Raw genomic sequence first — 22312 nt, 5'->3', positions numbered from 1 at the left:
CTAATTGAAACTTCAAAGATTCTCCCATTCCCTTATTTGTAATTGAAACACCTAATATGCGCCGATAATATCTTATTTTTTAAATCATTGGATTTACGTGCTAAAGTATCAAATAGTTTCTGTTAATTAACTGTAAGAATGAAGCTAAAAGACTCAATAGTACGCAAAACTCTAGAAATGGAATTTTAACATCACTTGATATGTCATCGACTTATTATGTTGATTCCAAATACATAAAACTTTTTAGATTTAGTTTATTCCATAAAAGGCTAAGAAACTGCGAAAATTTGCTTGATTTTTGAAAGAGGGAGGAAATACCCACTAACAGTCGAAAAATTCTAATTGAAATCGGACCATTACATTATAAGCATCAGAGAACCTTACGGCAGAAGTTTCAAGCCCCTACAAGTTTCTAAGTTTTAATTTATAAATTCTTCTAAAACTCTTTAAGATCTAATGTCCTTACGCTTTTCACTTTCGATCAACATAACTGCTAAACTATTTAAATTTTCTGATCCATTATTGATATTAGATAGATTTTATTTGTTTTAGCTAGGAAAATTAATATTCCACAGCTTGGAAATTTTGTTTTGTGTATTTTGATGGGAGCACTGGATCTTTACAAATGCGGAGACCGATTGGGCCTAATTATTCCAATTGCTCTTTAGCTGGTTCTCATCTTTAAAATCCTGAAGTTTGTGGAGTTTCATAAATTAAGTGAGGACACTGAGTTTCTTATGTATAAAGTTACAGCTGAGCAATATACCGTGAGCACACTGAATAAGGTAAAAGATCAGAGAACGAGATCCTGCACGAATGATTTTTACCTTATTTTATATCACTACCATCATTTAAGCATTCACTATTTTAGAAATCTCTCTCATGGTCGCCATCCCTTAGTGATCTATCACTATTTCTAGTCATTTTTTATGTAACCTGATGATTTTCTTCTAGCTAGTTATATAAAGTGATTTTTGTTCTAAAACTAGTAATGCCTTCAAAACTCAGCAGTTTTTATCGATATAGCTCTTAGATTCATGATTCAATCGAATAAATCATACAAGAAGATAAAAATTAAAACAATGCAAAATTGTGATTCACAACAGTTCCTAATGTTCCAGATTTGAATTTTTGCAAATATACTGCCTTTGAAACTTCTGACTTCCCACCATATATCCATAGCAGATATAAACCCCAGAGTGTTATCATCAAGATAGTTGGTTTAACTATTTAATCGCTGTATTGCAAAATTTTTCTATATTTTCTATTTAACAGCATTTGCTCGGGTTGAATTTTTGTCTTCATACGAGTTTTTTCTCTTTAAAGTATCACTCCTAAATTAGATTTTCTGCTGTTGTGACCTTTGAAATAGGAGTAACCAATGGATATGAATACGCCGTCTACATCTGCAAATAGAAAAGAAATGGAAGCATTGAAAAATAAGAAGGCAGATGTACATTTAATATTATTTTCTACATGAAAAAAGAAATCATTGAAAAAGAAAATAGGACTTGGTGCTTGTTATAATAGGATTTGTAATATAAACAGATAGATTAAATAGATCGTGGTTTGATGACTGAAGTACGGAGTAAGGGGGGGCTTCTCATCCAAGAATAGCAATGGTATAAATTATTTAAATTTTTTCTACTAGTCCTAAGAGACGTGATCGTCTATTACTAGGTTGCTTGCTACCACTGCAACCGGATTTTTACTTTTCTTCTATTGATCCTGTGAGTAAATTTGCCTCTAAATGTCATCTTTACAAATCCAATTCTATATTTAGACTTTTCACTTTTCATAGGTTAGATAACTCATTAGAATGAAAAGTCAGAATCAATACTGATTCTGACTTTTCATTCTAATGAGTTATCTATTATGGTTGAATAATATCTTTAATCTGGTTGATATATCTGGATTAATATCTTTAATCCAGGTTGAACACACCTGGATTAAGTTGGATATTTTATGAACATATTAGTTCAGTTGGCCCTTTTCAGCTCAAGAATTGCGAATTATTTCAACACTCGGCTATAAGCTTTGATCTAATCAAAACTAGTCCATTATAATTCAAGGTTTCGCAATAACTGGTTAAGGGTAATAGTGACGTGTAACCCTGACCTACATAAGAAGATTGTCAGAATAATTATTTGTGCATGAACTGTAGAACAGAACTGTTGAGCTATTATTATTGAATCATTTGAAATAGTAAGCGAGAATCATTTTATTTTACCAGTGAGCGAGCAGAAGAGGGGTGGTTTCTGTCGCAAGGACGGTAGTACCTGCCGAGAGTGGTGTCTCCCTTAAACTGTAGGGAATAGGTAGCAGAAACCTACGTTTGTAGTTTTTGTATTTGGTATATAAATATGGCGTGTTTCAGGCGTGATGTCTTTTACCAGTAGTGACGAAAATCCTGTCCTTGTTTATTTGCCGGTACTGAATTTTATACAGAGATATTTGCTAATTGGCGCACAGAATGACGTAATTAAAAGGCACAGAGTGGAATTTTTTGACACTACTTCGGTCAAAGTGGCAAAGACGTTACTGTGGCAACTTTGTCCTGGTCATGAAGATTGTTCTATTAGGAAAGGAAATAACGCACTGGTTAGTCAATCCAGTATCATAATTATTTTATTGAAATCTCTTGACGAGACTGACATTGCTGTTCTGACATTCGTCATAAAGTGACCTACGGAAGTACCCTTCCTCCCTGCCACTGCCTACACCTCTCTATTCTCACAATTTAACGAGCTCCATCAAGTTGTCTTGGGATTGTCTTTAAAGTTTGACAATTATAAATTGAGCTTCCCACAATTACCCAAGGTGGCTTCAGTGCTAGATTTACATGCAACCGTTATCGTCTCAAAGGTGCCGGACGCCTCATCTGACCCTCTTCAGCAAAAATCTGCTATAGAGCAGATTACTGGACATGGACAAGCACGTAGCGTAAAGCCCGTCATTGACAAGTGGTATATCAATATGGACAAGTCTGCTTCGGAGGACTTCTACTCGTCAATCCAGAATGTAATATTCGATACTACAACAAAAGTGTCTTCCAAGTTGTTTTTTGGTATTACATGTAATATTCCGACCGATGTTGATATTACGGTACTCGAAAGCCAACAAGGTATCAAAGATTATAAAAGATTGGGCCTATCAAAGTTTATGAAACTCGAATTCTCGGATTCTTTTGTTCAATCTACGATTTTCAAGCATGGCCTCAGGGTGGACCATGAAAATTCTCCTGTTTACGAGTTTAAGGACCTACCCTAATGCTGTTTTAAATGCCGATCACAAGACCACCTGCAGAACTCCATGTGAAGGATACTCGATCAGATCCTTGACTAAATTCGCAAAGGCTTGTGGTCTGCTGATGAATCTTGTGAACAAGTTACTTTCAAACTCTCTACAGTATATAATGAATGGGGACCTTAATTCTGATATTAATCGATCATCTGTGAGTTCACTTTTTGTGAGTTCACGATCTTCTGTGTGTTCATTTTTTTGAGTGTCTCCCGTTGTACTGCGGTTTGCCCGAATCCCGCAAACTTTCTAATGTTCATCACTCTTGAAGTACAAGTGATATTGACCATATTATTTACTCACCTGCTATTATCTCTTCTTCTGTTTCTGTTCATGTTAACAAGCCAAGATACTGACCACATTCCAATTTCAACGACATTTACAATGGATATTGATCTATCGGAAACCAATTTCTAGTTAGAAAAATAAAAGTGGTTTGAAAAAAGCAGCTGGAGCATAGCAATTATACCGCACAACATCTCTACTTTGACAGCACTTCTTTCTACCGTATGTGTTCCATATCATCTTCTTCAGCGCCAGGTACCTATGAATGGTAAAGCTGATATTTACTGTTATGATAACCAGCTTTTGATATGTATGAAAAGGCAGAAAAGGCTGCCATACCTCGGCAACGTATTCGTAGATGAACACAAAAACATATCTGGTCAATGTACCCCTTGTTTAAAGTCGATAAAATTAAAGCGAAACTATGGCTCTAGCAATGAATGTGGTCAGCCAAGTTTTGGGTGTGTGGCTGATCTCAAATGCAAAACAAAAACCAAATATTAACGTTATCTGAGGTCAGCACGTTACCGCGGTATGGACTTCCCTGTGAGTAGGAAAGATTGGCGAAAAGTGATCAATTCTGACAAGTTCAATGACGATACTATGACAAGTAATTGTCTTCCACGTTCAGCTTGGTATAAACATCATTCTTCGATTTTTTCGGTGATTAACTATTCAGTGCAATCTGTGTACACTCACCTTCCTACCCCCCCCCTTCTAGTACAACGCTTTCCCAACGCCACATGGTGCCCGTATTTTTTTCTTCCGTAATTAATGCTGTGAAAAGCTTAAAATCTGATTCAATAGATAAAGATGGTATTTCTAAGATGCATATACCGATTCATTGCACCCTCCTTATATCTCACTTTCAACTTCTTTTTCACATGTGTCTATGTACTTCAAGCGTACCTGAGATTTTTCTGTGTGGCACTGTGTGATATATGGACCAGCAGCCCCCCTCCCCCTTACAGAACTCGGAACCAAATCCCTCATTCGTTCACTTTAGAAAGTTTTAAAATAAGAATCTCGTATACATCTAAAGATTTTAAAGTGTAAATTCATCATCTCATAGGATTTGTGCTTTTTGGCACAAGTTTTACAGCAAGCAAAAAATGATACTTTTTACCTTTGGCACAAGTCTTACAGCAAGCAAAAAATGATACTTTTTAAACTATCAAAATTGGATTCAAAAATGTAACTTTTGATTAAAGCCAATTAGAAACCAGATTTCTATTTCTGGTCTGGTCAACAAACTAGAGGTGAAAATCCTCGTTGTAATAAATCTTTTGTAAGGAGGTTAGGCCATATGTTGGATAATTAAAAGAACAGTTGTATTGCAACATCTCAGAGGTCAGTCTACCCAGTGCTTAATTTAGAAATCCGGGTTGATTCTGGATATATAAGGTAGACCAAAAGCCAGGAGTGTATTCAGTCAAACTCGCTCCTCGATGCGCATTATACTGCTATTTCATATTGAAGTCATTTTATCTGAAGTGGTGTATGAAGTAAGAAAATAAAGTTTGACCTAATTGTGTTAGTCTATGAGTCAAGGTATCAGGTATAGTGCCTATTGTCTATTGGGTCGTTCCCAAGGGAATCCTCCCAACTCGGGAGACCTGAATATCACGATAATGATTCTGTCTCCATGGTTATAGAGATTTGTCAATAGAAACCTCTCAGTCTATGTCCCTTAACTACTAAGCTCCCATTTTCAGATCCGAACATCCACTTAAAAATACTTTATAAGAAACCCCCCCCCCCGTAACAGTGGCGTGGCCTTCAATAAAGACATTAAAGGAACTGTATATACCTGGCAACATGACTGCCTGCTACCCCAGACAAATACGATTATTTACAGATTATTTTTTGATTTTTAAGTGCATTTAATTTTAAATTATTTAAGTGCAGTATAATTTTATTTCTATTTATGTGTTTTTTGTGTACCCATCTAAAAATAATTAGAACCTAGTAGTTAAAATGAAATACCAATAAAATTTAAAAAAAACCTTTAAAAATTCTTTAAAGAAAAACTGAAATAACAAATATGGCCCAGGAACAAGATGAATTATTAAAAGCGCAAAAAATTATTGCAACTTCGGCAGAAATTGCCAAATCATTACCTGAGTATGAAGGGGATACGGATGTGGATCAATTAAACATCCATTTAGGACAATTTGTGGAAATGACTAAAATTGACTTAAAAGTATTAAAAAACATGCTACTCTTAAGACTAAAAGGACAGGCATTGACGTTTTTAAAACAAATCGAAAATACCGTAGGAACAGAAGCCACCTCGACAATTAACTCATTAGAGTTATTGCAACAGGCTTTTCAGAAGAGATTCATCGATACTAGTTCATTGAACAAACTAAAACATGGATTAGTAACATTCGAACAGACCCAAAACGTCAGAGAATATTTAAATAAAATTGGAATCCCAACAGAAGCGCGATACGGTTCAGGCGAAGGAGAATTATATGAAAAAATAATACTAAACGCATTTAAACAGGGACTCAACCCAAAACTATATCGTTTATTAATTGCCAAAAATATCAACAACTTAGAACTGGCAATTCAGGAAATAGAAAGAGCCGTGGAAATAGATTCAATAGTCCTACAGCATCAAAAATTGTCAATAAATGCAGTAGAAAGCAAAACAGCTATAAAATCAAGAGATCCCTCTCCGCGATTTTTCTCCAGAGAATCATTGCCAAAACCACTTCGAAATCAAATTTGAACCACCACACCTCCAAGACAAGTACGTTTTGCCCCCAATAATCAATTGAGGGCACAAACCAATAATGAAACCCTAAGGTGCCACACCTGTAACCGGTTAGGCCATATTGCAAGGAATTGTTTTACAAACAATAATTATCGCCCTAATTTTAGGGGATCGAGCAACCGTTTGTCCAGGGGGACAAACTATAGTGGGTTTGCCCCTAGAAGCAATCGAGGGAACACCTTTTTAACAAGAGGTAATTAGCCAACCAAAAATCAGAATTTTGCACACAATACGTATCAGTATCGCGGAGGGTATCGCGGAAGAACAAATCAACCTAGTAACAATTGGAACATAAGAGGTAATTATATCAGCCGACGGAACCAATATAACAACTCAATTTCAATTAATGATCAAGAAAAGCAAAGTAGAACAAATGAAAACTCTATACTTGAAATCCGGGAACCCCAGGGAAACGACTCAAGCCTCCAAAATTCATAGGACCAAAATTTGGTGGCAAAATAATGTATAGGTCCCCACCAGTGATTATACCATTTTTGAGTTCAAATAATAATAATATGTTACCAGTATTTGGAAATTTTAATGCAGGAAATATTTATTTCTCAGCCCTTATAGATTGAGGGGCAACAGTAAATGTGATAAATACATCCATATTTAAGAAATTACCCAATTATATTAAACGACGAATGAGCAATATCTGTCCCAATTTATCAATCGTAACCGAACATAATCTGGATGTAAAGGGTACTGTGTACCTAGCCTTGCGCAAAGATAACAGATATTTCGTTACTCGATTTATAGTTTGTAAGAATTTTCCATACGAGGTGATAATAGGCGCTAATTTTTTAAAAGCCAATAGAATATTATTAGATGTAGCAAATTCAAAGTTTATCTATCCGACAAGAACCAAATCAGAAATAAATAACATACAAGCAAACAAGGTAAAGGAAAACATAGGCAACTTAAAGGGGTATAGAAAGAAACAAATTCAAGAAATTTCCTATTTATGGAGAAAACTAGCAAATATAGAAACTCCCGGAAAAACACTAGCGAATAATATTCTAAATTCAATAAAAGAAAATAATAACGAAAAATATTATGGATTTGTAGTACGAAAAACTAAGATTCCTCCCAAATCAATGCAGAGAGTCCAAATATCACAAATGTTAGAACCAGTTAATGATAAAAATGAAATTTGGATAGCTTCACCGTTGGGAGATCTCCCGAAAAATGTAATCTGTGAAGAACAAATTATAAATTACGAAAAGAGTGAAGGTTACATTTGGGTAACAAACACTCACGAAAATGATCTGATTACCCTAAGCAAAGGAACATGCTTAGTAGAGATACAAATAGTATCGGAAACCGATATTAATAATTGGAAAAATTCGGAAAAAAACTTAGTTAATAATATCAATATTCAAGTTAACAAGGAATACGCCCTAACAAGACATCAATTTCTTGAAAAATTCGAACTAAGTCACATAACCGACATTTCATTGAAACAAAAATTATGCGACCTATTATGGGAATATAGAGATGTCTTTTCGACATCTGAAGACGACATAGGACTTTTCCCATTTTATGAACATGCAATCCAAACTACGGGGCTGCCAGTGGCAAAACAACCATACCGTATTCCTTATAAACATAAAGAATGGTTAATAAATAAAATACAGCAACTCGAAAAAAACCAAATCATAAGACCGAGCATAAGTCCATATTCTGCCCCCGTTATACTTGTGCCGAAGAAGAATACTGATCTTCGACTTGTGGTAGATTATAGAGCCCTCAATAAACAGGTAGTTACAGGTAGTTAAACAAATTTCCCCTACATAGAATAGACGAAATTCTAGATTCCATATCAAATAAAAATAAAATATTTACTTCCCTAGATTTGACACAAGGCTATCATCAAGTAAAAATAGCAGAGGGGGATGTTTTAAAAACAGCGTTTTCAACGACAGAATGTGGCTCTTATGAATATTTAAGAGTACCGTTGGGACTAAAAACTAGCTCAAGTGCATTATGTAGACCCCTACTTCATTTATTAAGAGGTCTAAATAACATAATTCATTTTGTTGACGACGTCATAGCTATGGACACAGATACGGAAGACCATTTAGTAACCCTAGCAAAAGTATTTGAGAAATTTAGAGAAGGTAATTTAAAATGTAGACCAGAAAAAGTAAATCTGTTTCAAACAAAACTAAAATTTTTAGGAGTAGTCGTAACACAAGGACAAATTTCCCCAGAACCTGAAAAAATAAAATCTGTTAAAAATGTAAAACCCCCCCAAACCATTAAACAATTACGAGGAATCTTAGGTTTAATGAGTTATATTAGAAAATTTATAAGAAATTACGCACAAGTAGCGAAACCTCTAACGAACCTCACTAGAGGGAACCCACAAAAAATTACGTGGTCTAAAATAGCTCAAGATTCATTAGATCATTTGAAAAAAGGCTTTAACTTCAGAATCTGTTTTATTATTACCCGACTTCCAAACAGGACAATTCGTTGTTACAACGGATGCCTCAACCAAGGGGATTGGGGCGATTCTCTCCCAAATAATAAACGGGGAAGAAAAAGTTATAGCATACGCTTCTCGTACCCTTACACCCGAAGAAAGCAATTACTCTGCGACACAGCTTGAATTATTATCGATTATCCACCATTTAGAAAAATTTAAACATTACTTGATAGGAAGAAAATTTAAACTGCGTTCCGACCATAAAAGTCTTCAATACCTACAGACTTTCAAAAAGCCAACGGGAATACTCGCAAGATGGATGCTAAAAATCCAGAATTTAGATTATGAGTTTGGACATCTTAAGGGAAAACAAAACGCCCCATGTGATTATCTAAGCAGATTTCCAGATAATACCCCCGCAGAAAATGAAAACGAAGAAGTGAACACAATAAAAGCAAAATATGTTCCAAAGAATAAGGGTTTAAAAATAAAAACCAATAATTCGGTTGAGAAAGAACAGAAAGACAGCCCGCTTTCCTTAAATTCTATAAAAATATATCAAAAGAAAGACAATACTTGTGCTGCTCTAATAGAATATTTCTTATATGATAAAGAGCTACCTGATGAAATGAAATCTTTTAAAAAAGAAATTGATTATTATTATTATGATTTAGATGAAAAAATACTATGTAGAATAATGACCAATAGCGATATCAGAAATCAAACTTCCATTGTACCAATTTTACCCCAAATTTTGGAAAAACCCGCTTTTGAATTTTTTTCATTGTGAAGTGGGAGGTCATCTGGGAATAGATAAGACTTTCCATAGATTAAAACAATATTTTTTCGTTACTTCAGCCTTAACGAAGTTAAAGAATTATGTTAATAATTGTGAAACATGTAATTTAAGAAAAAATCCTCAAGTCTACCCTAATCCAACGATAGGAAGAACGCCTACGGCCCGGTTTCCATTTGATATAATTTCGTTTGATTTATATGGTACTAGCGGAGGATTACCCACGTCTAATAAAGGACAAACCTGCGTACTGTCAGTAATCGATCACTTTTCCGGTTTCACATTTGCTAAGCCATTAAAAAATTAAAGCGCTTACGCGACATCAAAAGCTCTTGCTAAAATTTTCCTTAATTTCGGTATTCCTAATACAGTATTAAGCGACAATGGCCCTAATTTCGTATCAAAAGTAACCAAGGCTTTAATGTCTTTTCTTCAAATAAGTAAATTGGTAACGACCCCCTATCACCCCCAGGCCAATGGAAAAATCGAGAACAGACACAAGCTATTCTCTAATATTCTAAGCATTTACACAAAAGAAAATCGGAGAGATTGGCACGAAACTTTACCTTATTTAACAAATGTGATTAATACAGCTTATTCCCGAGTTATACGTGATAACCCATTTTATATATTATTCGGACGAGACTTTAGAATCCCGTATAATGAAATTATAGAGTCAAGACAATACTATAATGACTCTGAAGATTATAAGCAAGAATTTATCAATAGAATGAGAAAAACTTATAAACTTGTGAAACAAGAAATAGAAAAATCAAAAAGGAAACAAGAGGCCGAAAATATCCAGAATGTTAAGGGTAAACTCGATTTTCAAGTAGGAGATTGCGTTTACTTAAAAAATGAAAACAAATCGGACGGCAAAAAGTTTTCTGACCGATACATAGGACCCTTCAGAATAATTAAGAAATATGATAATGTTACATTTAAACGATTAAAACCAAAAACGGGAAAAATCTATAAAACGCATGTCAGTCGTATAAAAAGGGCAAAATTCAAAGAAACATGGACCCCTCAACCTTCAACATCAAATACCTCGGAGGATGAAAATGAACCACCTCGCTCTAGACTAAGTGAGCTTAAACCTTTAAATTTTAAACAAGGATATTTTGAGAATAGTAGTGACGAAGAAAAATTTAATTTATTTCTAACGATGACAAATATGGTTACCCCCCAAAAAAGTACCCCCTTCACGCGGAGACGGAAGAAAAGCGACTCATCTTCAAGTGAGAAGTTAGAAGCATTGGACTATACGATTTCTCCACAAACGCATTTTTTCCCGGATACAATTTCAACACCTTACCCTCCAAAACGTTTCCCCGACAATTTAGTAAACCCTATTTCACCGATAGACAGACCTTTATCGTTACACGATGAATTAAATAAGGTTATACAAACTCCTGGGGACATAGAGTCAGAAAGGGTCAACCAGCCCCAAAGACAAACATTACGAGAGACAATGGATCTTATTAATTACCCAATTAAGACTAGACAAAGTACATTTAATACTAATCCATGAACACTACTGATGAACACTAGTATCACGATATAACCGTTTCAAAAGCAAAACCAAAGGACTGAGTATCTTGGAAGGTAACCCTAATGCAATCAGTTCCGCACCTCCCGGAAGATATGACTTTCAAGCAATGGAGGCACCCCAAGAAAACATTTGAATCCTCCCAAAGCTCCTAAGAATCCTTCAGTTCTCCCGAGCCAAGAAATCAACAGAACGAATCAATCAGTAAACCCTCTACTTCGCGAGGAGAAGAAATTTACGAAGGACAAGCAGGGTCAACACCTATATCTCAAACTTCTACTTCAAAAGAACCAGGCAATAAATCCACGAGTACTAGTTCCTCAGATACGGACAGTGAATCAGACGCAGATAAATTCAAGGACTCGGAAGGAATAAGACTACACAGTGCAACGGCCCAAGCAAAAAAGGCACAACTAAACGGTCAAAAATTCCTTAAGAAACAATATAAAAAATTTGATTTATTATCGCTAGCAAAACAGAAGAAGAAAACAGTGCCTACAGAAGAAAAGGTAACAACCAGATCCGGCCGGGTTGTCAAAAAACCAGATAAATTAGATTATTAATAAGCAATCTATCAGCCTGGGGTAAAATAAAAAAAATAGTCATTTTTTTCACTAATTGTTAATTGGTCTCACTAAGAAACCACCCCGTAATAAAATATCCCTAAAGAAAATACTTTTCAGGAAGTCTGCCTAATCAAAAATTGAAAAATTGGCCTTCTTTATCAAAAAGCGCTCAATATTGTGAGTAGGTCCCGAATTATTTTTTTTTAACAAGAATAATCAAAAAAGGTGCTACTATTTTGTTAACATAGTCTACCACAATAATAATTCCTTAACGCAAAAGCTTATTAACAAAACTATAACTAACACTTGCCCTACAGAAATAGCTGTCCTCTTATCTAACGTAAAAATTAAATATTGCAAACCATAAAGGCTTATAGAGATAACCATCAAACAATAGTCAATTAAAACTCATTAGTAGCCTTAAACAAAAAGAAATAATTATTAATAAATTACAAATAGTCAAGTGATAACAAGCGTCCTCGTGAATTGTGGTCAAAGCCAAATTTGTTCCAATTTACTTTGCAATACTTTTTAATTATCATTCCCACACTCCTTTTTGGCATATTCTTGATTCGTTTCTTGCTATTGAATAAATTTAGTGACATCAGACAACTTAACTTTTAACTAAAAACGTCTTTTATGCAGCTATAACTTGCAATACCTAACAGGCATTTACATTTGGCATCGAATCTACTTTGTTCAAGTAAGATTAAGACTCGTAATTCTCGAATATAAGACCTTTTGAAATTATTGTCTGATAATTTACCCGACAAAGTAAAAACAACTTATTATTCACACTAAAAATTTCCTAAAAACCCCATCCAATCCTCCCCGCAATATTAAGGTCGCTTTTAAATACTTTTTCAATATCAATTTTCTTAGTTACTAATTCCAGCTTTATTAATTAATTATCTAATTTGCTCCGTAATTATGGCTAAAACAATTATAGACACAGAATTTATTTCAATTATTCATGCTAAAGAAAATATAATCTATTCGGCCGCAATGTTAGTTCAAGACGAAAATGGTAAAGAAGTATTCGCAGAAAGCTGGTACCTAAGTTATGATTTAACGAAATTTAAACCTCACACGCATAAATTTGGGCTAAAATTAGCAAACAGCCCAAAATATCGACCCGCAAGAGGAGAAGTAAGAAACAAATACTCGAACAAAAGCAAAAAAGGGAAGAACATGACAACTTTACAATTAACAATAAAAAATTACAGAAAAAATTTAATATCTGCTATTGGTTTTGCAAAGGACCAATCCAAACAGACCTCCTATTAATTGATAAATATAAAAACCAGAAAATATGCTATAAATTCGAAGAAAATATAAATTGTACTAAATACGAAGGGGTACACCGGCATTAGAGGAAATCCGGCATTACGCAAAGTTTTTATACGACCCGAGCGCACAAGAATATGCCTTAAATAGGGATAAAATTTTCTTAAAACGAAAAAAAAAACAAACAATAAAAAAAAGACGCATATAAAAACGTGTTGCCTTCCAAAAGATTTTAAATTCTAAAGTACAAAATATTATTTTTAGATCCGTAACCAGAAGGAAACCAAATCAGGTAAAAATCCACTCAACTAACCGCTTATACTAACCAGGGGAAATGTCGTATAAAAGAACCTTATACAATACAGATCCTAATGTTCTAAGACCTTTGGAATTCGTCCAAAACCAAGCACCTACAAGACGAGACTTTTGGTTCCAAATAAAACCCAGAGCTTACCAGATCTTTCAAAAATAAGTCATGAGGCAAACGAAAATATCTTAGAATCAGCTATAAAAAATGCAGTAAGAAACTTGCGTTACGATATTCTCCGTTCCTTGCTGCGCGTTCCGATTATCCTAAGTGATAATTTGATAATTGAAATAATGGTTATATTACTAATAGGTACCTTTTCGCCAGAGGTAATGAGAAAAGACTATGGATACAGGCATAGATTCGCCCTCTACAATTTTGCAGTACTTCTTTGTTCAACTCCCTCAAAGAAATATCCGTTAATTGCGTCTATAATATGTGAAAATTTTTAATTAACACCACTTGCAGAAGAAAATTTCGAGTTGCCTTGGCCTTTAAAATTCTTAACAATGCTAATGGAGGTAGATTATAGGATATTTGACAAAAATCTTCTCTTTAAAATCTACGAAAATAACAATATACACAATTATTACTGGATTAATAACTCGATTCTTTACTTATATCTAGGACAGTACGAAGAATTAAAACGTTTAATTAGTAAGTTTTATACAATAGATGAAAACATTGGGTCAAAATTAGTAAAAGGAAAAGATATTCTATTATATGAAAAAATAATAAACTGCATAAGTCCGCTATGTTTCCATAAACAACTGATTTTCAAAAGAGTTCGTATTACTCCAAATAACCCAAGTTTAAAGGAGTTGTGTAGAAAAAACATACGTTTAATGATGGGAAAAACAGACATTCACTACACTTTGGCTAATCTAACACTCCCCGAAACCCTAAAACGGTGTTTACTACACATAGAAGATATTCATGGAAATAGCAGCCAAGAATATCGATTGACATTTATGACTCCACACCTATTAAAATCTGAAATAAACCAGACTTCAGGCCAAGGGCCAATATTAAGTATTCCAAATGACCATGAATTAGACTGTTCAAATTTAATCTAACTACTATTACTTTTAAACAGTAGGTTAATAATAAATTAATTTACGGTAAATGTAAATCTTTCATAACAAAAAAATATAGACCTCCAACAAGCACGAAAAAATTCGTTCCTTTCTTTTCTTATGTGTAAGAGATCTAATAGATCGTCTTCTGTAATTTTACTACTCTATTTCCAAGTTGAAAATATTCCAATGCATAATGACTGAAAGGATATGATACAAAATGTATTACTTTTCGACAAATTATGCATTGGAAGTTCAAAAAAAAATTGGATTAAAGTATCAACCTAAAAACCATTAAGTTAATATAACTTAAATTTTTTTTAGAAATTGGGTTATATCTGTCAAGGAAAGTCAAGGAAAATGAGTAACCATCCACCAAATTCTTTTTTCACAATTCAAGTAAAAAGCGCGCAAATAAAGAGAAAGGCCTCAGAGATACAAAACTACTTGATTAATATCGATCCTAGTCTATCACAGGCTCTAATTCGACATAGCACTTTCCATGTTACATTAAAGGTTATCCACCTAAAAAATAATAGTGAAGGTGAATTAATGAAAAATGCTTTCACAAGGGCAATATCAGCTTTTCAGCAAGAACTTAGCAAGAATCAAATACTACTCGACTTTCAAGGTGTCGGAGAATTTTATGAACAAATTTTATATGCCCAGTTAAATAATGAGGAAGAATTTAAAGCTCGCTTAAGTCCTGTTTTAGAAAAAATTACTGAAGAAGTCAGTAAAAGCGGGATACAACTCGCCAACCAGGAATGCTGGAAGCCTCACTTGACTTTAATAAACATAAGAAAAGTCGCTAGGTTAAGAAGGATGGCGAAAAAACTTCACCCATCCATAACATCTGTTTTTAAAAATATGAAATTTGGAGTCGAATTCGCAGGAAGTATCCAATTTTGTTCTATGCAAGGTCCAAAAAACGAAGAAAATTATTATGAAATATTAACCGAAATTAAATTCGACAAAAAAACCAACTAAAGAAATCTGGAAGAATTTGGAACGAGGAAATATAATAGATAATACAATTAGCAGGTAACTATATATGGGGATTAGCTATAACATGGATATATATATATATATATATATATATATATATATATATATATATATATATATATATATATATCATTGCTATAAGCTTAATAACTCTTGACGTCACTAATGGCATAGTAACTAACCTATGTGTGTCCTTTAATACAATAAAATTTTGTTTACAAGTATAAAAATAAGCATCTCGCAAACCAAATACGTCTATAAATAAGACTGGCCAACCTAATTATTATAAAAGCCAGCCTTAAAAAACTTAGAGTATCTTTTAAATTGAACTCCTTTTTATGTATATGGATAAAAATTCTTATTTTTTTAAATAGTATATATGTTTACGAAATCAATTTGAAGTTCAATCGACAGTTTATCACCAAATCAGACACGAATTAAAAAAAATAAAATAAAGGGGAGCAACATGGAAAAATAAAAGCGCAAAAATTTTAATCTTACCAAATTTTAGCTTCGTCGTGCCATTAAAAAATGTCAATTCTGTAATAAATATACATCCTGAAAACTTAAAATATGAACGCTTAAATCCGTGCGTATGAACAATAAGACAAAAATTCGTACCTGGCAAAACAACAAAACTCTGAAGGGCAAAATTGCTAGCCGTGACGTTCGAAAGTGAAAATCACGAATAGGCATTTTATCTAAGAGACTTGTAACACATAAAACGTACAATGTATGCATTGTATAATAAATAACCCTTGAGGAACGTCTGCTAATGGAAGAATGATTTTTACGACCCAGAAATGTACTTCAATTAAAACACCCAACAAGTGCCTTTCGCATAACAAGAGTGTAAATAAATAATTACACTTGTAAAAAACCTGTAGCGTTTTTAAAAGAGTTTTAAATTATAACCAAAAGACCGCCTAGCGGATTTCAAAGTAATGAAAAGTTACCACCCATATTTTGAATTGACCAATTACAATGCAGGATCCCCGAAGGCATTTAAAGAAATAACCAATCACAGTGCTAGATCTCAGTGGTAGATATATATTTATTTGAAGCCCAATTATTTTGTCAAATAATTTCTGTTCATCTATGTAATTATCGCAAGCTAGATAATTATGACAAACAACTCGAGGAAAACTAAAACGCTATAATTTTAACCTTTTTCCTTTGCAACATTATAATAGAAAATTATACAAGACTAGAAAAATTACAAATTAACTTAACAACCAATTTTGTTTATATTCAAGAAAAAATAAAAATAAGTAATCATTTTTATATTCATTAAATTGAAACTATTACGTTTACCTAATTATTTATCTAAATTAAAACATAATCTAGTTAAAAATTAAAAAGGGTTAACTAGTTCAAAACACCGTTATATATGTAACGAATATTTCCATTGAATGATTACGGTGCGCTGATTGGAAAAACACTCAATGCGCTGTTCCTTACACCATATTGTACCGTATTATGCGCCGCAAAATAATAACAATAAAAAAATCTGAGAATCACAAAAAAGTACTTAATTTATTGTATAAAATAAATAATGCAATGCATAAAAACTCTCTTAAGGGTATAATGCGCCGCATAAGACAATTTTTTCTTCTCTTGCCGTACTTGAATAAGAAAAGAATTGCATATAGAAATAAAATAACTTAAATCCTTCTGACTTAAAGAAATTAACACCATAATATTTCCAGATTATCATCAACCAAATACCAAGCCAAACAGGTAACCTTAAACTTATATCCTGCTTAATAGTAAAACCAATTAATAACATGCCCTTATAGAGAACACTAGGAAATCCAAAACAGTCAAAAAACAAATCGGCACTAATACTTCAAAATTCAAAAAAGGGAAAAATTTTAAGAAAATGAATCTGACGGAAATCAGAAAGTGGGAAAATCCAAGAAATTGTCAAAGGCCAAAAGTAAACCAAGAAAATCAATCTTTAGATTTTACGATTGTGTCATATAATGTGCTAGCTCAAAGGTATCTTGAAACAATGCCTTATTTGTAATACAACTGTAACGAAGAAAATTTGAAGTGGCCAGATAGGAAGCAAAGATTTTTTAACCAATTCAAAATGTCAAACGCAGATATTGTATGCTTACAGGAAGTGGAAGCTGACTATTATTATAATACCTACTTATCTTATTTTCAATATCAGGGGTATGATGGCGTATTTAAACAAAAAACCCAAGGAAAGATTGATGGATGTGCAACTTTTTTAAGAAATGTAAATTTAGCCTAAAAGAAGATCATTCCTTAGAAATGCGAAAAAATGGAATAAATATCCTTAATCGAGATAACATTGCACTTATTTCTATTCTCACCCCATTTAAGAACCCGGATAAACAGATATGCATTGTAAACACGCATTTGTTATACAACCGTAAAAGAGAAGATGTACGTTTAGCCCAGCTCCAAATACTTCTAGCAGAAATTAATCGCGTTGCTTGCAAAAATACTAACTACTTTCCAGTTATTCTTCGTGATGATTTAAATTTAACTCCTTCAAGCAAATTATACTCCTTTTTAAGCCAAGGAAAGCTTAAGTATGAACATCTAGATATAATAAAACTAACTATCTATAGTTCAAAGAAAATAGGGAAGACCTTTCTTCCAAAGGAGTTATATATTTCTGATTCTTGTCAACACTTACAAGAACTAGAACAAAAAAATTGCATTGAAGAAGCAATCTTTTCATCCGGTACATTAACACATATATTTGCCTTCAAAAGTGTTTATAATTCAGATAAATTTCCAAAAGCTCGTTTAAATTCGACTAATCACAACTTAATTGACCATATTCTCTATAGTAATATTGACGAAAAATTTAATAAACAAGAAACACAAGAACTAATACTATTAGAAAGGCTTCGTCTCCCAACAAATAAGGACTGCTTAGAAATAGATTCATTGCCTAATAGTCAAAATGGATCAGGCCACTATCACCTTGAAGCAAAATTTCGTTGGAATTGCGAAAAAAAAAATAAAAGACTTTGTTAAAAACTTTTAGATACTCTATAGAAATAAAATAACTTAAATTCGTTTAACCTAAAAGAATTAATATAATACTATATCCAGATAATCCTCAAGTTAATCCCGCAATAACAGGTAATTATAGATTATATACCGCTTAAATAAAAAAACTAACAAAATGCATATAAGAAGAACGGTCAGTAACCCAAATCTCAAAAACGATGAAACAGAATATAACCTCTTAGACCACATAAAACCTGGTTCTCATGAGGACTACTATAGTTTACCTAATTTATACAGATTTAATTACGAATTCAACGAAGGAACTTGAAAAAGCTTGATCATAAAAGCAGTGATAAATATAGATTATAAATTTTTGAGAATGCCAATCATTATTAAAAGCTATTTAATTAGTGATGTAATGAATATAATATTAGATTGTCAATTTTCACAAGAAGTAATCAGGGAGGGTTTTGAGTATATGAGAAAATTTTCATCAATAACTTTTAAAGCAATACTTGATAAAGTCACCAAGAGGAATTACCCCCTAATAGTAGAACTAATTAGCGAAAGTCTAGATATTATGTGTGATGTGGATGGTTTCACAATTATCTGGCCTCTACATCTTATATTAATACTGTCAATAATTGTGTTAGTCTATGAGTCAAGGTATCAGGTACAGTTCCTATTGTCTATTGGATCGTTCCCAAGGGAATCTGCCCAACTTGGGAGACCTGAACATCACGATAATGATTCTGTCTCCATGGTTATAGAGATTTGTCAATAGAACCCTCTCAGTCTATGTCCCTTAACTACTAAGCTCCCATGTTCCAATTTGCACATCCAATACTTTAATAAATAAGAAACACACACCCCCCCCCGTAACAGTGGCGCGGCCTGTAGGAGAACAAATGAAATATTTTTTTGTTTTTTTTGTTAATATTTTTCAATAATTGTGTTAGTCTATGAGTCAAGGTATCAGATACAGTTCCTATTGTCTATTGGATCGTTCCCAAGGGAATCTGCCCAACTCGGGAGACTTGAACATCACGATAATGATTCTGTCTCCATGGTTATAGAGATTTGTCAATAGAACCCTCTCAGTCTATGTCCCTTAACTACTAAGCTCCCATGTTCCAATTTGCACATCCAATACTTTAATAAATAAGAACCCCCCCCACCCGTAACAACTGTTTCATCAATTTTAAAAGGGGGAAAGTCATTGACTGATTTTTCCTGCTATCGACCTATTACTGTCTCTTGTAGTATTAACAAGGATGTTGAGTATATCCTTCTACCGTTTTTGACTATAATATTAATGAGGGTGAGAACCAATTTGGTTTTCAGCATGGGGTTGGTTGTTGCCATGTGCATAGGATTATGTCTTCTTTACTGGCTGATATTTCTTCCAAGGGAAATGTTCTTTATTTTATACTTTGGATTCTTCGAAAGCGTTTGACAGTTTGGTCCATAGTCACCTCCTTTTTTCTCTGTATAATTCTGGGGTCAATCTTTCAGTTATAATACTTCTTAGGTTTTCGTATTTAAATTCTTTTCTTCAATTAAGAGCTACACAAGACTCTTTTATGAGGGTACGGAGAGGAATTTGGCAGGGCGGTGTTCTGTCCCCTACGCTTTTCAGATTTGTATTTCTAGTGTGCTGAATAAGATTTCAGGTATATGCCTTTCTGGTCTTGCGGATGTTTCTTATCTTGTGTATGTTGACGACTTGCTTCTGATTAGCTGTTCCAAAAAGGGTCACTCCCAAATGGTCTATGTAATTTCTAATCCTTTCTCTGATATTGACCTTTCACTTAATATAGATAAATGTGAGTATCTTCCCTATAACTCTATTACTGCTACTCCCCTTCACTGTAATAAATTCAATATCTCTCTTGTTGATTGTATTTGTTTTCTTGGTATCTCTATTACTAACAATTTTTCGAGCTTGCGTCAGTGTACTGTTCGTGATAAAGGTAAGAAGATTCAGCTTAACTACGCAGAGATTGTTGCGAATAGACGGTAGTATAATAGACGTGTAGAGCCCGAAATTTATTATACTTTCTGTGATAATTCTGTCCTTTATGCTTCAGGGCTTTTCTCCTTCTTAATAACCTTAAATTAAAAAGAATTTGGATAAATTATTTCAAATTTTGCAAATTTCTTCTGTATCTTCCACCTTGGAAAAAAAACAAGACTCTTGTTAGAAAATTTTTAGTTCCTGATACAACTTTAATGCTGGAGATCCTCCATAGGAAACTCTCCAGTATAGCTTTTGCGCGCTTATCCCCCCCTCACCAGTGTCTTCCCCGTTTTTTTTTATTTTGTGAGCGTATTTATTTTTCTCTTTGTGTTTTTTTATATTTATTGTTACTCCACCATATTTACTGCATGTATCGTGTAGGTGAAAAATAAAATAAATAATAAATAAATAAAAATAAACTGTGTTATTTTATCTTGTCAAAGGGTAAGTGTGCTGCATCATCGCACATATAATGATTTAATTTTTGTACAAAATGCCGTTTATTTTAATATTTCACTTAATATTTGCTAGAGATCATTCTTTACTATAACTTATTTAAGAATAAAAATCAGGAAAAAAGAAAAAGCTTTTTCTCATTTGGAATAGTAAGAGACAAACTTCAGAGAATCAGGCGGCTAACTAAGTCCAATATTTGCAAGAGTTTGTTCATCATTAGGTTTCAGCAATCTCTACAGCCATGATACAGATGAAACTTAATGGCTATAATAATCACCATTTATTTCTACAGTCTAGAGTTAGTTTTTACTATAAATTAAAAAAAAATAAAATTATTGATCAGAGATCATAAATATATTTTCTGTTTACAAAAGAACTAACGCAATCTTGAGCCCAAAACTTAAAATAAAGAAGATGGTTTTTCTTATGGAAATACCCATTAGAGTACACGTCGGGTAGTTAGAATCTAACAAAAATATAAATAACCTTAAAATTTTCAGATATTTTTCTAGTTTTAAAGAAAAAATTTAAATTATTTCTCAGACACCATAAGTATTTTTGCAGTTTACATAATAATTTTAAGAATAATTTTAATAATTAAGAATAAAATTATCTTTTCGAAAGATAAGCGTGTGTAAGCATTGCATTCACTTTTTACGTCATAGATTATAATCATCAAGCTTTTGCATAAAAATGCAGCTTTTTGTAAAAAGTGATTCTATTTTAAACACTTTTTGTTTTTGTCAATGAAAAAAGGCACTAGATGTAGCAATTTCCTTAAATATAAGCCATTACTCTGTATGGTTTTCATTATCCAGCTATCTGAGTTGAAAAAAAAATAGAAAGAAAATATACCTTTGATGCATAATATCGGGGTTGTGGCCACTTTTCTTGATTTTCAAATCGATATATTTTTTGCTATTGGAGCCAAGGAACAGTTAGTTTGATTTGTTGGGGTATTTTACAAGGCGATCCTAATAGTGTAATTCTTTTTTTTTATCTGACTCTAGTTTTAGGCGTTATGGTCTATTTTGTTTTTACTTTGGGACATGATCGTCTCTTGCTAGTTTGCTAGCTACCGCTGCAACCTGGATTTCTAATCTAAACTCTAATAACCATCCAAATTCTCTTATTTGTAATTGAAAACACCTAATAAGCGCAGATAATGTGTTATTCCTTAAGTTTTTGGATTAATGTGCTAATATATTAAACAGTTTGTGCTAATGAACTTTAAAAGTGGAGCTACAAGGCTCTATAGTAAACAAAACTCTGAAAACTAAATTTTAATGGCAATTGATATGTCATCGACTTATTTGGTTGATTCCAAATATATAAGACATTTTAGACTTGCTTTAATCCTTAAAAGGCTAAGAAACTGCGAAAATTTGCCTGATTTTGAAAGAGGGAGGAAATACCCACTAATAGTAAAATAATTCTTATTAAGATCAA

The 22312-nt window shown here is 33.1% G+C and overlaps 1 protein-coding gene and 1 long non-coding RNA gene across 2 annotated transcripts; one reads left to right on the top strand and one right to left on the bottom strand.

The window, feature by feature from the left end:
* Positions 1-519: 519 nt before the first annotated feature.
* LOC136039664 (uncharacterized) lies at positions 520-16021 on the bottom strand. The gene is made up of 3 exons (XR_010620499.1): positions 15892-16021; positions 3604-3844; positions 520-1406 (listed from the first exon to the last, which is right to left on the bottom strand). It is a non-coding gene; the product is annotated as an uncharacterized LOC136039664 (long non-coding RNA).
* A 1652-nt stretch (positions 16022-17673) lies between these two features.
* Positions 17674-18411, top strand: LOC136039632 (protein angel homolog 2-like). Its single transcript, XM_065723530.1, has one exon. It carries the CDS (start codon positions 17674-17676, stop codon positions 18409-18411), a length of 738 nt encoding a protein of 245 aa, XP_065579602.1.
* Positions 18412-22312: the final 3901 nt, after the last annotated feature.

The sequence above is a fragment of the Artemia franciscana genome, chromosome 19 (assembly GCF_032884065.1).
Source record: "Artemia franciscana chromosome 19, ASM3288406v1, whole genome shotgun sequence".
In the NCBI taxonomy this organism is placed as follows: Eukaryota; Metazoa; Arthropoda; class Branchiopoda; order Anostraca; family Artemiidae; genus Artemia; species Artemia franciscana.
This window is presented reverse-complemented; position numbering and strand designations above follow the sequence as displayed.

Coding starts and splice junctions, on each gene's coding strand:
- LOC136039632 (XM_065723530.1), top strand. CDS start 17,674: ATGCGAAAAAATGGAATAAATATCCTTAATCGAGATAACATTGCACTT.